Raw genomic sequence first — 14,663 nt, forward strand, 5'->3', positions numbered from 1 at the left:
AATGTCTCTCGAGACTCTTTATATGCTCATAGTGCGCGACAAAACAAGCAAGCGGTGTCGGTATAGGTCCGCTTATATGAGACACTATCTCCCAAGGGGATACATGTGAATACCTCCTTCCGCAGCAAACTCATTTAAATCAATCGACTCCATATCATTCTGTGATTTGGACGGACTTACCAACTGGCTTGCCACCAAACACCAGTCCAGTGCAGCTCGTCCACTCAACCACAATCTCAACCACAACCACATCTACAACCACAACTACAAAGAACAAAATGAACCATCACGGCCAACCTTTCGTTAGACGGGGTGACTCGGAGCCACCATCCCCACCACATACAGGCATTTGCGCCCCTTCGGAAGACCCTGCGTGGCAGGATAACGAAAACTGTTGCTGCGTAGCCAGCACCGATCTGAGCTCGTATAGCGACACCACTGACGCGACTAGCAGTCCCGAGCGCATATCCCATTACGCCAATATGGGCCTCAACCGTCCTCATCCACTCGCACCACACCGCACCCCTGAGTTTCAGAACGGCGACACCATCGAAGCTACTGAACCAGAGAAGATGCAATCCGTACGCATGAAGAATTATCTGAGGGCGCTGGAAGACGATGAAGGAGATTTGGCGGAACTGGCGGAGCAGATGGTACCGGCGGAGCTGCGATCGCTTGTTCAACAACGTGAAGACTCCTCCCACTACGGGTGGCAACCTATCAACAAGACTAAGGCTTCGTACTACAATGAGTGGCAGTTGACCTTTGGCGGAGAATCAAACCCCAAAGGCTGGAAGTTGGTCGACAGCGCAGCGACCTCTGGCACGCCAGGCGGAGGAACATCTATGGCCAATACCCTGGCAAGACAGGAAGGAGATACGCCTATTGCAAATGATTTGGCGACCGATACACCAGCTACTTCCGTGGATGCTGAGATTACTAGAGAGAACTTGGAAGACGCTGACGATCCTCTATGGATAGACGAGAAGTATTTCGACCACTACAGCTACCTCAATCATGTCAACAGTGTTGATAGCAATGAGAATGATGAACTTTTAAAGATCCAAACCAAGCTCAGAACACAAGACAGGAAAAGAGTACAGCTTACCTTAGACCAATTTCTCTCGACGTCTCCGGCCCTTGGAAAGCCGCTAGTATCCCTAGGACAGCCTGTCAAGAGTTTGGCAAAGAGGCTGACTATCAAGGGCAAGCCAATGAACGATCGCAATCCGCCAGTCCACAATTCCTTTGAGATTCATCACCAAGCCAAGGCAGAAATCAGCGACGACACCTCTTCAGATGAGGTTGCCACGTGGATACTGCTAGAAGGCAATGTCGATGCCCCACGGACCGGTAACGTCTCGCCCCACAAGCTCACCATCAAGCTCCGTAACACCATGACCGACGAACGTAAAACTTTGACCTACACGGACGTCGAGCACGATGAAGTCGACTGGACATCCAAACACCAAATCGCCGCCATTAGCAAATGGCGCACCGGCGTCTTCCACGAGCACGGTATCAACACCAAGAAGAACGTACTCATGTACACACCCCTCGAAGACGCATGGATGACGCTCTTCCACCGCAAGCTCCGCGCCACCATCGAAGCAGACCACATGATCAAGCTCCCCGGTCCCTCCAACATCATGGTTCCTTTCAACGCCTACTTCGAAGGCAAGACGCTCAAGGATACAAATGGAGGAGCCGTAGGACCAAGACCTGCGCGCGATGCAACATCCATCCGGGGAAAACTTGATGGTAGGGCGAGCAAGATTGCCGAAATGCGGAAGGAGATGCGAGGATTCCTCCCAGCCGACAACGGTGGTCCTATATTCATCCCATCTATCACGGAAGAGGAGCTGCTGAGATTTCAAAAGGATGGGTCGGTCGCTGTTGAAGTTCCAAAGGAGGCTAGTAAGGATGCATCATCGGGTAGTGATGGGAAGGGAAGCAGGAAGTCGTCGCCAAAGCGGAAGCGGGAAAAGGGCGACGCAGGAGAACAAGATGGGAAGAAGGCGAAGAGAGCAGGGAAAGCGAGTCCAAGAACCCTAAGATAGCCCATAGTGCGACCGTATTCAAACGTAAAGCCAGTTGTCCTTCGTATAAACATATGTAGGAAACTCTCTCAGTGACGGTTGTAAATTCAGTGAAGCGAGAAGTGTTAGTAGCTCATTGCTTATACATGTCGTCATCGCAGCACTACAAAATGAAGTAGGTTTTGCGCATACTGCGACTGGGTGAGTTAGAAGCAAGTGTGTACAAGTATATTTGAGCTGGTATTGTTCGAGGACTTACCTCGGTTTTGACCGAATACCTGTTCTAAACCGGTCGACCAGCCGTGCAAACTGCAGTTATCAAATCGACGCCAAATTCCTCTAGCCCAATCCATGTATCGTATTCAATATGCGTCTAATTCTAACCCGTCTTGTCTTCCCAGATCTTCAAGAATAGCTTCCATAGAATCGAAAACAGTATACCTTGCAGACCATTCGCGATAATTCTCGTCTTCAATCCTCGTCCGAATAGACCCATCTTCCCGTCTTTACGAATGACCTCCTTGGCTGCTTCAGTGTAGGATATCCTCTTATCATTGACCTGTCGATATGTCTTTACGACGCGCAACGAGTTGGATATGGTGTCCGAAACGACCGATGCGCAAAAGCCAATGAAAGCAGCACGTAGCAACCACCACCCAATCTGCTGTCTCGTTGGATCTGGGATGGTCTCGGAGAGAAAGTTGTATACGGCAAACCAAGGGTAATGTCCAACAAAGGTCGCTGCCGCGGTGGCGAACGCACCCCACCAGAGACTGCCAATGCCGTCAGTCTTGATACGTTGCCGGAGGAGCGCCCAGCCACTAGATCCCTGAGCTTGTAGTGTGGTCTTCAGCGTATCGATGGGAGTGAGTAGCATTCTGAAAGATGCGGCGCACGCAGATGCGAAAATCGTTTGGACGGGAGATGGAAGCTGTTTCAAGAAACCGTTGGATTGGAGCAAGGCGAGGATACCAGCATTGGCGGCTGTGTCTCCAAATCGTGCAATAGGCCCTTGGACGAGTGCAGCGCCCATACCTTGGTAGTATCGGCTAATGCCACCGTCTGCGTACAATGTCTTTGTTGCCACAGTCGTTGATGTTCCGTGGCGGTACTGGTAGTTCATGATGGTACGAATGGGCATCAAGAGCAATACTTGCAGGATCATCGCCGCAGCACCACTCAAGCCTCCACCCAACGCGCGCTTTAACGCGCCTTTGAGATCGAACTATGTCGCATACTGTGAGCTTTGGGGGACTGTGAGATTCGCCACTCGGAATTACATACATCAACGTCATCTGCTTCAATCCATCCCTTGATAAAAAGAACGACAACTAGTATGACAAACAACGCCAAAAGACCTCTCCAAACATAGAACCAGGTCCTCGATGTCGCCTTTTGCGGTTCATCTATTGTGTCGTCGCATTCCGATGGCGTGGGCGTGCGCTGGCGTACGTCGGCATGCTGGAGCAAGGGCGCGCGCTCATCTGGTATGGCGCCTTCTATGTCGTGTCGAGGAGGCATCTTTTTGGTGTTTGTTATTGAATCGCGACGCTGCACTTGCAATTGATAAGTAACGCCGTCCGAGAAATGTTGCGATTACCAATCAAGAGGAATGACGCGCACTCGGCTATACTTGTAAGCCGATGGACGAGACCCACTTATACGGCCGAACTCTCAATGGCAACTGGCGACCGAGGCACCGTTTGACTATCTGACCGCGTCGCATCTCCTGTCTTCTTCAACTTCAATATGATTCACTCTTTTGATGGTTGTGCATTCTGGACATTGCGCACACATCGCAAGCGCACGCGTACCGCCGAGGCTGTTACCACCTTTGTCGCGCTCGAGACCTGTCGCTTCACAACGAAGCGTTGAAGATAGGCGTGTACTGTAAAGTCATTATGATGGCGCAAGATACGTAACGACGTTGAAACCTCTATGCCATACTTTCGCAATCCTTGCATACCGGCCGACTTATTCTTCGAAGACATCGCGAGATGAAAAACTGAACTAGATGATACTGGGATAGATGGGGTGCGCTGACGAAAAGGCATACCAACGCTGAAGTACGCCATGGGCTTGCGAGACAAGTCAATACCATGCCTGTTTGGACGAGCCCTGCTTGCGCTATCTGCGAGATGCTTTGGACATCACAGTCGAAGCCTGGCAGAGTCTTCCACCGCGTAGGTCCGACAGGACTTCGCCCATAGCCATCGAAATTCTATAGGTACCATCAGCGGCTGCTCGCATGATGAGCGACCTCAGTGCGTTCCACCAATCATAGTCCTCTCAGCGGCTACCCGCTAACGGTCGCTCATATTTGCCCCAATCATCACCAGACACCACCAACATGATTGTCCACACATCCAGCGTATTCTCATTGACGCAAGGTTGTTTCCATCGCACGTGAGCTACACAGCCATGCACAGCCGCATCTGTATCGCCAGACATGCCAATCACCCCGTTGCATACAGATTAGACCCGCGTACCCATTGTTGTTGTTGGTAAGGCCACCAGCCGCCAGCCCAATCTGGGGTAAATACACAAGACCAGGTTGTACGCCACCCCACAGATTAAGAGACACGATCCACCCCCAGCGGAGTGCCAAGCTACTACGGACGCCTGATGCGGCACAGTATCCGTCTATGCGAGGCTGCTGCGGTGCGCCTTGCATCCCGCTAACCGGTGAGATGCCAAGAGACAAATCTTATTAAGAAGCGTCAAGACCCCGTGCAAAAGGCTTGAGTTGGAAGTCATCACAGAATATCCTCTTTCCGCGTTGAAACGACCGTCATCATCACTACGATGGCGTCTTTACTCCCGACCATGCTGTTCGCAGCTAGTGCGACTGCGCAAGTAACAACCTCATTCTGGATGCCCCGTTTCTACCAGCCGGTAACCAAAATTGGCTGGGTTGGATCCGTCGTCAACGCCAATGGAACACATACCACCATCGTCGCTGACTACGACAACGGCACCAATACCTCTGCTCTCAGTTTAGGCGGTGGCCCATTGACCATGACTGTCGGCCCTACTGTTTTCGGCATTGACATTCCACTTCCAGCTGGAATCGGTGGAATCCTAGGCGACGACGACGGCGACAAATCCTATAACTATTTCTGCAACTGGCCTACCCCAGATGAGGCTGATTCGAACCGCACATGTACTATATCCTATTCTGCGGAGCTAGTCGGTCCGCTTGTCTGCGCCGGAACGGTTTACGCCTCGACATCGGAGGAGACGTTGACTTATACGCATACCTATCCTGCGCGCGGATCGGACCCACCCGGTACCGAAACTGCGGAATTCACCTTGACCTTACCCTCTGGTTCCGAGACTCTCTCTCGCACTAATTTGCCGTCTATTTGCAGCGAGCTTTCGAGCGGTGAGGAAGCTGACGAGGGATACTCGTTCTCGACACCCTATCCAGCGTCGGATCTTGAGACCTATTACCTTGTTCTTACTGCGGGAACGGAGAAGCTTGACGCAACTCAGGCAGCTACTCCTACTCTGTCGAGTGCTATGTCTACCGGTACCGGAGATGCTGCTGGGACGGGTTCTTCTGGGAGTGCGGCGCAGCCTGAAGCGACTGAGGGCGGCGCACCGATGGCTACCGGTGCGCCTATGTTGATGGGACTTGGCGCTGCTATCGCGCTTTTTGTTTGAAGCATGTAAAGGTGATGAGAGCTGACGAGGCGATGAATGCTATGGAACCTTCGTCTCGTAATTTCTAATGCAGACTCCAAATAAAATCGATGTAATGTCCTGATTTGTGAAATCTTCATGTGCGTTCAGGTGTGAAGAACTGTAGTTGAAGTCTTGGACATCTGCTTATCCTCGAGGTTATCATGTATCCGTCGAACTCTACTGAGAAAGCACATATGTATCAGGTGCTTTGTTGCTCGTTTCGACCATCCGCTTTTATTACGTACTTCAATATTGCTGAAATGCTTTGTTGTGCACAAGACGTCCGATCAAGCGCCCAGATTCGAAGATGATTCGGCCACCTCGAGGTTGTCAAAACAAAGACACTGATGAGCTGTGCTTTTCACTCGCTCCATGTGGTTGGCAATTCTGCTTGCGAACTGTTTCTGCAATTCAGAAAATCTCGACAGACTTGAGATGGTTTCCCGATCGCCGTTATCCTTAAAAGTATCCTTCGTGTCCACGACAAGCCTACTGATGCCTTAACATGCACCGTCCGAAGCTGATCTGATATAGACCTGACTACTATGAGCGACTCTACACAGTGCTCGAAAAGTGAATCAAACCCCCACCAACTAGGCAGTGACGTAGAGTTTCCCAATTCGTTAAGCTTTGTTTTGAAGTCTCAAACTTGCGCTCCCCTCCGTGTATATCTTGGAGGGCTTACTCCATGACCAACGACAAACACCGTCAAAACTGCAATAGTAGGTCACCCTTTGCATTCCAACAACTTTCACAAAGCGCGAGACGCACGAGAGTCAAATTTCTTGCCTTGTGACTAGCTTCATCTTATGCTCGACCTTCCGGCGCGCTTCAACTGGCAGATAATCGAAGCTCTTTCACGCGCTCAAGCACAATCGTCCCCACTGTGCGCAATCTTCAACCCCAACAAATACTAATCGCCTGACACAGTCAATCCACCTTGACGAGGAAGAAACAAGATGACAACCACCCCGATTGGCAGTCCCGCCCACCAGGCGTCTATCGAGCCAGAGATGCCAACGCCGCAGCGCAAAGATAAGGGCAAGGCGCCTGCCACCAGCTCGTCTGTCCACGACTTCACCGACATCGCTAGCGATAGCGAGAGCGGCCTTTCCGACGATCCCGCTCCATTCGCAGGTCGAGAACTCAAAAACAAGCCAAACTCTCCACACGAGAAGTTCGCTCCCCACGACACCGACCCGTCCAAGATCGAGGCCTCTTTTAAAATCAAGTTGCCAGATGGCAGCGGCTGGTTCACGCAAACTGATATCATCCCAGAGCAGCGAGACTCTGCCGACGAGGATCTCTACGATGCGCGTGCTAGCGTCTTCTTTCCCGACCTAGAGAGCCGCAAGGTACCAAAGAAGGATAAAGAGAAGAAGAGCGATGTCGTAGTCCGCTGGAACAAGGTCGCTGCTTTCCGCTGGGAGCGCGACTTCAAGGGCAACCACGAGGTCTTTACTCCTAGCATAGCTCTTCGCCGGTTCAACGCCCGTACACACGCCTATGAGGTAAGTATTATTTACACGAGATATACACTGCAACACGAACTGACTGCACATTTTCGCATTGTACAGCACATTCACATCGGCATCTCAAAGCTCAAAGACATCGATCCCAACGACAAGGTCTGGAAAGATGCGTACAACAAGTGGATCGACCAGATCTCGCGGCGCTCAAACGCAGACTACGAAAAGAAGAAGACGCGGGATCACTGGACGGCTGGCGAGATCTGCGCCATGTACACAGCCATCAACGCCTTTATCCACGACAACGGCATCGATGCATACGATACCATGACTTCGGCGGACCTCCAAGCAATCACCGATGCGATCAACGCTGTTGGTGGAAAAGCGCGCGGACTGGACGCTCTACGTGGCCAGATCACGTCCGCTCACGAGACCAAGAACCACACCATGTGGTATCTCCGCGAGCACGCTCGCGACTTCCGGCTGATGATTGAGGGTGGCGGCGAGGTCACTGACGACGAGCGGTATCCCGAACACATCATTCCCTTGTCCGAGTTTCCACTCGAGAAGCGTGTCAATCACCGGAAGAGCGGACGGACACGTAGAACTGGGACGTACAAGAGCAAGTTCCGATCGGTTGGCACACAGACTGATGACGATAATGTTTACCGCGATGATGTGTACAGTGCAGCTGGCAACAACAACGCAGTATCCACAAGTCGTTCCAAGAAGCGTAAGCGCGCTGCGCCGGCTTCTGATAGTGAAAAGGATGAGGATGTGACGGAGCCTGAGGACAACGAAGAGATGGAGGTCGAGCATGGCTATGGCAGTGAGGCTCGCTGGAGTTCAGACAACGAAGAGGGTAACGGCGACGAGGCGGACGAGGTCGACGTCGTTGATTCTCCTCCACAAGTCAAGAAGCCTCGCCTGGCTGCGCGCGCCGAAGAACTTGCCCGCCAGTTACTCGAAGAAGACTCTGATGAAGAGCTGTAGTTCGCTCGCCCAAAACCGATTTTCAGAAGGGTATGTTTGACGGCACGGATTGGAAGAAACGAGCTGCGTACTCGGGCGTTCTTGGCGGGTTTTCGCTTTCTCTTGTCGCGTTCGGAATGTAACCTGAGTGTCTTTGACGCAGTTTCTGTAGATATCCCATGAAGCGAATATGCCACTCGGTATTGAGACTGGGTTTGCATATGGGGAAGACCTAAAATCAGAGTAGAGTAAGGGGATACTGCGTCGACCTTTACCGCCCTATGCACATGAACAAGGACTTTCAATCCAAATCATTGGCCTACAGGAATATTGTAGATAACCCCAATATCATCTTCCTCCACAAGCTCAACCTCGAACTCATTCTGATCCTCCTTGAGCTGAATTTTGAAGTCATCTGGATGCTCCACGTCTAGAGGAACTCCATAGTCATCTTCCTCAGACTCGCTCTTCTCAGACCCGCTGTTCACAGAACAGCACTTGACCTTGGCCCTGAGACTGCGCTCAGTTGCCACCTCTTCCCACAATGTGCGGACCACACTCAGTTTATATGCATATACGAAATCCGTGGTACCAGTCCAGGATACTGCGCTCTTAGTACCTAATCCGCCCCTGATCTCTGGCCCTCCACCGACCCGAACCGCGCCTCCGCTCCAGATAGTGCCATCAACTTGCACACCTACAAGTCCTTCAACTGCGCGTGACGTATCTGTAGCACCTCGCGCACCATTTACAGTGTTGACACCGGTGATAATGTATACAGGGGTGAGAAAACCCTATCTCTTAACATGGTCACGAAACGCTTCATTATCGACACAGCGCTGGAGGTATTTCTTATTCGGAATGAATTGCTTGGTGTCTATGCGATCGCACGTTAACGATGTCTTATCGCTGCATCATGTTAAAGGGTGTCAAAAGTCTATACAGGGCTGTGCATACCTGCTCTCACAATTGACACCAGCGTCCGCACCAAATCGTAGCAGCCCGCTTAGAAATGTGGTCATTTTCGAAAAGGCAGCCGATTTAGACTTCTCTGTCGTGATTGAGATTGACAGCTTGGTGGGTGGCAACACGTTATCTTCATTGGGTGGGTAAAAAGCAATTGGCCGATCGGGCTCCTGAGCGACGTGATGACGCTTCCTAGCTTGATGGGATCATTAGGTGGAAGGTCCCAATTCGGAGAAATGAAGTAGTCTTGTCTTTTATTTGCCATGATGTTGAAGGTGTCGCATTATGGTAGCTGAGGCGGGGTTGCTTACTATATAGTTGGGAATAGCAGCCTGATATGGATCGGACTGTTCTAGGCCGTCGTGAATACAGCTGAGAACCAAAAGCAATGCGGCCAATACAGTGCTTAGCGGATGCGCCGTTACCTTCAAATGCAGCCGTAAAAATATTTAGCGCTAAGTAGCTAGCATAGGTCTAGACTATGTATGATATGCGGTAAAGCGTAACATTTGTCGTACATTCAGCCTCAGCTGAGTGTAACAGCACTCCGTTTTACAACACAAGTCTCAAGGTTCATCTAGAATTCTTCGGTCACTGCTCGACGCGGGCGCCGAGGTCAATGCGCAGGGTGGAGAGTACGGCGCCGCACTGCAGGCAGCTTCAGCTAGAGGGCGCGAGCAGGTAGTTAAGACGCTTGATGTGGGTGCTCACCAACATCAGGAAGTTAACACCGGACCAGGGTCTGAACAGCATCGCTCAGGCCTTAAGCAAGCATTGTCGGGCGCGTAGTAAGCATCTTTTAATCAACACATGAAAGAACACCGAGCACAGTTCTCTGCACGCAGCGTATGATGCTCTTAGAAAACTGTTAACATGCGCCACATCTATCTCAAAGCCAATGCAAAGAGGCAATAGTGTTTGATTTGTTACATGAAATCATTAGTACCTAGTAAGAACGCTATTGCAGACCAAGCTTGCCTGATAGGTCTCGCCAGATTAGTTCTCGCCGTAGAGTTTCCCTTCCCCACTCTTCGGAGCCTTCAGCGAGCTCACTACTACGTTCAAGTGGCGTTCAAATGAAATGATCGACAGCACGACCAGCACTTCAGAGATCCTCATTGGAGCCTGTTGATCTGAAGGAGAATTAATTAATTAAGACCGCATGTAAATGTCAATTCTATAACTCTTCGCAATAGAGGCGCCGAAGCTCCACACCACCAATCCGCCTCGGGACGTAGTGTGCCTCTCCGCCCAAGGACGCACCTTAAAGCCTCTCGCGAGCATACATAGCGAAGTAACATCCGCGACTAGACTACACTGACGACAGCATCTGCAGCGAATCTGTCAAACAACTCCCACGGCATCCACGTCACGGTGCCAATCCTCACATACATTGAGTCCCCGCGCAAACGCCGAAGCAGTAGACCATCCATCAGACCAATATTCTGACCTCGGTATCGAGTCTCATACGTATACAACGCAAGACATACGACATATCGCCAATCCGTGATTGCATGTAATTGCTCCCACGTCTCTGGCCGCATTCTCGCGGCCCTGAACTTATTCTTGGCATCAATATTGAAGGTCAGGAATAATTCTCTTTCCGCCGCCACCTTTTCGAACAACGTCATAACGTCGGGTCCAGAAGCTACAGGGCCCTCGAGGTCGATCGATACACTCTTGATCCCACCATAAGGATCGTTTCGCAGTGGTTCCACATTCGAAGTTACCAAAGACGCCAACGATTGAAGGTTGTCCTTGGGGGAGTTGTAGACATTCTCCGGCCAGATCTGCGCTGGAGACGATATCCACGACCATGTTGGTTGGCGCAAACTCTCCAGCCGTATAGGCGTGGTGTCCATGTCGAAGTCGTCACAGTACCATGTGAGTTGGAACGCGAGGCCTTTTTCCCAAAGTCCTGCAAGGTAAGTTCCTGGGGCGATGAGAGAAAGGCTTCTCGCAATGCCGCCGAGTGCAGGAAGTAAGTCACTTCTGTGCGTTATGCCCATCTCGGTGTATTCCTTGATGAGATTGTTCCATAGCCCAGCGAACTCTGCATCGCCAATACTGCCGGACTCACATGCTGCACGCAGAGCTCGGTAGTAGTCGTCGCCTGAAGTGGGCTCGGGGTGTGGCCATGGTACAGCATCACATTCACAGGTGTCGTGGGTGCGGCATTCGAAGCGCACTTCGCCGGGAAGAAAGTGGACGATCCTCCTTGCTAGGTGTCGCTCTTGCATGCACCACGCTCGGGAGAATAACGGGTACTCGTTGTTATGTCTATTCAAGTTGCACCAATGTGTGTCGTTTCGACGGGCTTGCACATCGAATTGTGAACCAGATGGAGACGTGCATGAGATACTGAGTGGTGATTTCCTTGGCCATAGGAATCCTTGGGTTGATGCTTTTGCAGCCGTTGCTGAAATGACCACGTAGCCATTCGAGTATACGTCCGCCATGGTAGCAGCTTCCTTTGCCCAGTCATCGCGGTCGTCCTGCAATATACAGATCGAGTCGATCCATATGTACTCCAGCCCTAGCTTTTGAGTGGCGAATAACGCATCTTGCAGGGTTTGAGGAAGCAGAGATACGTCTAGGCACCTATGCCTTTCTGCAACGTTGGCCTTTAATGTCATAGACTGGGGATATAGACCCCAGCCTGGTATTCAATCATCAAAGTCAGCACGTGGAGCACTACAGCGATGGAGGACGTCCGTACAATATGTCAATACAGCGTAGCGCACCGGACCAGTCGAGGATACAAGATGAGCATCCTGAATGCTTTCCTTCCCGATCTTGATTAGGCGGGTCGGCGCAAACGCCTTGTTCGGAGCTGTGCACTGCCCGTGGCTTTGAACACAATCACTAATCCATGTAGTAATCTTCTTGAACTGGTCATTTGACCTTGGATCTGAGCAAATGTTACGTGTTTCGAAAGGACACTGCGTCTGCTTTATTTCTACCTTCAAATTAGGAGGGTTTCAATCTCTGGTTGGAAAATACTTGCCAGGAGAAAATATTTGCACATGTTGGCCCTCACAATATGGGTCCTGGATTCGAAAGCACAATTGGATGTCAAGACCTTTCTTCCCACAATTGACGACACACACTGTAGTCTCATCCTTCTTGTCCGTAAGCTGGTCAAATGACTTTTCAATAAGGTTACAGAAAGAACAGTCGGGCGTTAGATCGGACAGTTTTGCAAAGTTCCGCAAGAGTGAGTGTGGTTGATCTGGTCCTCGAGGCTTCAAATTGAGTGAGCAAACTCTACAACCCAGCTCGTATAGCAGGATAGTACGAGTGCTTTGCTGCCGTAGATTCAAACAGGTCTGAATAGTACTCTTGAAGCTTTGGTCCCGAATTCTTGAACGCACGATCGACCTAATTCATGGTTACTGTAGTGTTTGGCGATGACCATACGGCCACTTACAGTGACTCGAGCATAGTAGGGCGCTGTCTCTCCAACTGCCATGGTGAGTCTTGCTCAGTGTTTTCCATAGTTGATGCAAAGTCGAGTGTCAGGCTGTTAGACTGTCACCTCAAGTATACCTTGTGCTAGTTCAAACGACGATGGTGTCACGCTACGCTGTCCAGACATCAGGGTCAGCGCCGAGAGAGTGAGTTCACTGTATTGAGTAGTACGCTATGGTCTTCTGTGCCAGGTAACGCTCATACATCTGATGACATTGCTGACATTGATGAGTGTTGGCGAAACACGAATTAGGAGGGGCAGAGAAGGTACGGTAGGCCCGACAAACCTACCCCGCAGCCTCGCCCACATTCGCACACACTAACCGCAGAGCCTTCCCCCACCAAAGGCAACTTGACGCGACATCACAACTCTTTGCAGTTTTGGCAGACTTCAAAAAGCTTGCATTCGCACAAAGTACAGTGATTTCACTTCACGACATGTCAGACTTTTCATCAGACGACGACGCGAGCTCAGTCGGCAGCATTGTCGAAGACGCAAGCGAGCCGGATACGACTAGCTTCAAAGATCTATTCTCGGATCGACAATGGACTCGTGTGTCGGACATGGTAGAGCACAACAAGGCTGAGAACGGGTTTGATCTCATTGCCACGATCAAAGGGCTTGGACCAGGTATAGTTTCCAATGCGTCCATGTGCCCTGCGCACTTTACTCCTTTGGGATGACTACTGACTGACTGTGCCAGACGCTGACGAACTCACCGTCATCAAGTTGATCAACTACCTCCGAGCGGAAGCTCAAAAAGGCACGGAGCCCAAAGCTATCAAAGTAACCGTACAGGAGCTTGCGAGCGACAAATACCTGCAGCCAGTATTAGAGGATGATGCCTTACTATTTGAACTTGGGGATCTCATGCCGGATGATGACAGCAAGGCCATCGACTACGATGAATACGAGGCGAAGATGCACAAAGACATGCAAGAAGACTTCTCCAAGATCAAGTTGACCAACGACCGGGATCAAGACTACTTCGAATCGTACAAAGGCAACAGCATACACCGTGAGATGATCGAGGACCGGGTACGAACGGAGGGGTACCGTGACTTTATCGAAAAGAATGCAGAGGTGTTCGCTGGAAAGACTGTACTAGATGTGGGATGTGGTACTGGCATCCTCTCCCTCTTCTGCGCACGAGCAGGTGCCAAGAAAGTCTTCGCAGTCGACAACTCCGGCATCGCAGTCCGTGCCAAAGAAATCATCGCCAAGAACGGATACCAAGACCGTATCGAACTCATCCAGGGTCGTGCGGAAGACTTTAATACGCAGCGCCTGATCGGCAAGGAGAAAGTCGACATCATCATCTCGGAATGGATGGGCTACGGGCTCCTTTTCGAGGGCATGCTAGACTCTGTTCTGCGCGCACGAGACATGTACCTCAAGCCAGATGGCATCATGGTACCTTCGCACTGCAACATCCGCCTTGCTCCAATCTCAGACGCCGATTGGATAGCCGACAGCACAAGCGAAAAGTTCTGGAAAGACATCTACGGCTTCGACTTCTTGCCTATGGTCCCAGGCGGCCTACTCAACACACACGAGATCGGTGTCTTTGATGTCCCCGAGAAGGCCCTCTGCGGCAGCGCGACAAGCCATCTACTCGAGATGAAGACCGTGTCCGTACAAGATCTTAGCTTCAAGGTACCCCTTCGCATGACGCTCGACCGCGACGTTGCATCACTCGAAGCCATAGCGATATGGTTTGACACCATCTTCATTCACCCTGGCAGCTCCCAGGATGTCAAGACGCTGGATAGTGTCGACTGGGGCAAGAATGGTATTCCCGGTCTGGGCTTTTCGACGGGACCTAACAACACACCTACACATTGGCATCAGGCGGTCCTGCTGCTGGATAAAGAGGTTGCGGAGAAGCAGATGTACAAGAAGGGTACAGTGTTGGAGGGAAGCTTGACGTATGCGAAGGAGAAAGGTGATGATCGGGGTATCACGGTAACGGTGGAGTGGAAGGGGCAGGGAGAGCAGGGGGATGTTGAAGGAAGGGTGCAGAGGACGATGGCGTAAGGGCCATGTTGAAAGGGAAGA

The 14,663-nt window shown here is 51.1% G+C and overlaps 7 protein-coding genes across 7 annotated transcripts; 4 read left to right on the top strand and 3 right to left on the bottom strand.

Moving 5' to 3' along the window:
- Window positions 1-482: 482 nt before the first annotated feature.
- J4E82_009267 (uncharacterized protein) lies at window positions 483-2,060 on the top strand (the record flags this gene model as incomplete). The annotated part of the gene is made up of 1 exon (XM_051735492.1): window positions 483-2,060. The coding sequence occupies one exon, from the start codon at window positions 483-485 to the stop codon at window positions 2,058-2,060; it is 1,578 nt and encodes a 525-aa protein (XP_051584746.1).
- A 358-nt stretch (window positions 2,061-2,418) lies between these two features.
- On the bottom strand, window positions 2,419-3,560 carry J4E82_009268 (uncharacterized protein; the record flags this gene model as incomplete). Its single annotated transcript, XM_051735493.1, has 2 exons — window positions 2,419-3,264; window positions 3,324-3,560. 2 exons carry the CDS (start codon window positions 3,558-3,560, stop codon window positions 2,419-2,421), a joined length of 1,083 nt encoding a protein of 360 aa, XP_051584747.1.
- A 1,284-nt stretch (window positions 3,561-4,844) lies between these two features.
- J4E82_009269 (uncharacterized protein) lies at window positions 4,845-5,705 on the top strand (the record flags this gene model as incomplete). The annotated part of the gene is made up of 1 exon (XM_051735494.1): window positions 4,845-5,705. One exon carries the CDS (start codon window positions 4,845-4,847, stop codon window positions 5,703-5,705), a length of 861 nt encoding a protein of 286 aa, XP_051584748.1.
- Window positions 5,706-6,685: 980 nt separating this feature from the next.
- J4E82_009270 (uncharacterized protein) lies at window positions 6,686-8,188 on the top strand (the record flags this gene model as incomplete). Its single annotated transcript, XM_051735495.1, has 2 exons — window positions 6,686-7,237; window positions 7,304-8,188. 2 exons carry the CDS (start codon window positions 6,686-6,688, stop codon window positions 8,186-8,188), a joined length of 1,437 nt encoding a protein of 478 aa, XP_051584749.1.
- A 290-nt stretch (window positions 8,189-8,478) lies between these two features.
- J4E82_009271 (uncharacterized protein) lies at window positions 8,479-9,189 on the bottom strand (the record flags this gene model as incomplete). Its single annotated transcript, XM_051735496.1, has 2 exons — window positions 8,479-8,894; window positions 9,135-9,189. The coding sequence occupies 2 exons, from the start codon at window positions 9,187-9,189 to the stop codon at window positions 8,479-8,481; spliced, it is 471 nt and encodes a 156-aa protein (XP_051584750.1).
- A 1,251-nt stretch (window positions 9,190-10,440) lies between these two features.
- On the bottom strand, window positions 10,441-12,631 carry J4E82_009272 (uncharacterized protein; the record flags this gene model as incomplete). Its single annotated transcript, XM_051735497.1, has 4 exons — window positions 10,441-11,792; window positions 11,853-12,092; window positions 12,141-12,514; window positions 12,564-12,631. The coding sequence occupies 4 exons, from the start codon at window positions 12,629-12,631 to the stop codon at window positions 10,441-10,443; spliced, it is 2,034 nt and encodes a 677-aa protein (XP_051584751.1).
- A 411-nt stretch (window positions 12,632-13,042) lies between these two features.
- J4E82_009273 (uncharacterized protein) lies at window positions 13,043-14,642 on the top strand (the record flags this gene model as incomplete). Its single annotated transcript, XM_051735498.1, has 2 exons — window positions 13,043-13,235; window positions 13,309-14,642. The coding sequence occupies 2 exons, from the start codon at window positions 13,043-13,045 to the stop codon at window positions 14,640-14,642; spliced, it is 1,527 nt and encodes a 508-aa protein (XP_051584752.1).
- Between the last annotated feature and the right edge of the window lie 21 nt (window positions 14,643-14,663).

This window comes from Alternaria postmessia (genome assembly GCF_024291825.1).
Source record: "Alternaria postmessia strain BMP 2775 chromosome Unknown scaffold_86, whole genome shotgun sequence".
Taxonomy (NCBI): Eukaryota; Fungi; Ascomycota; class Dothideomycetes; order Pleosporales; family Pleosporaceae; genus Alternaria; species Alternaria postmessia.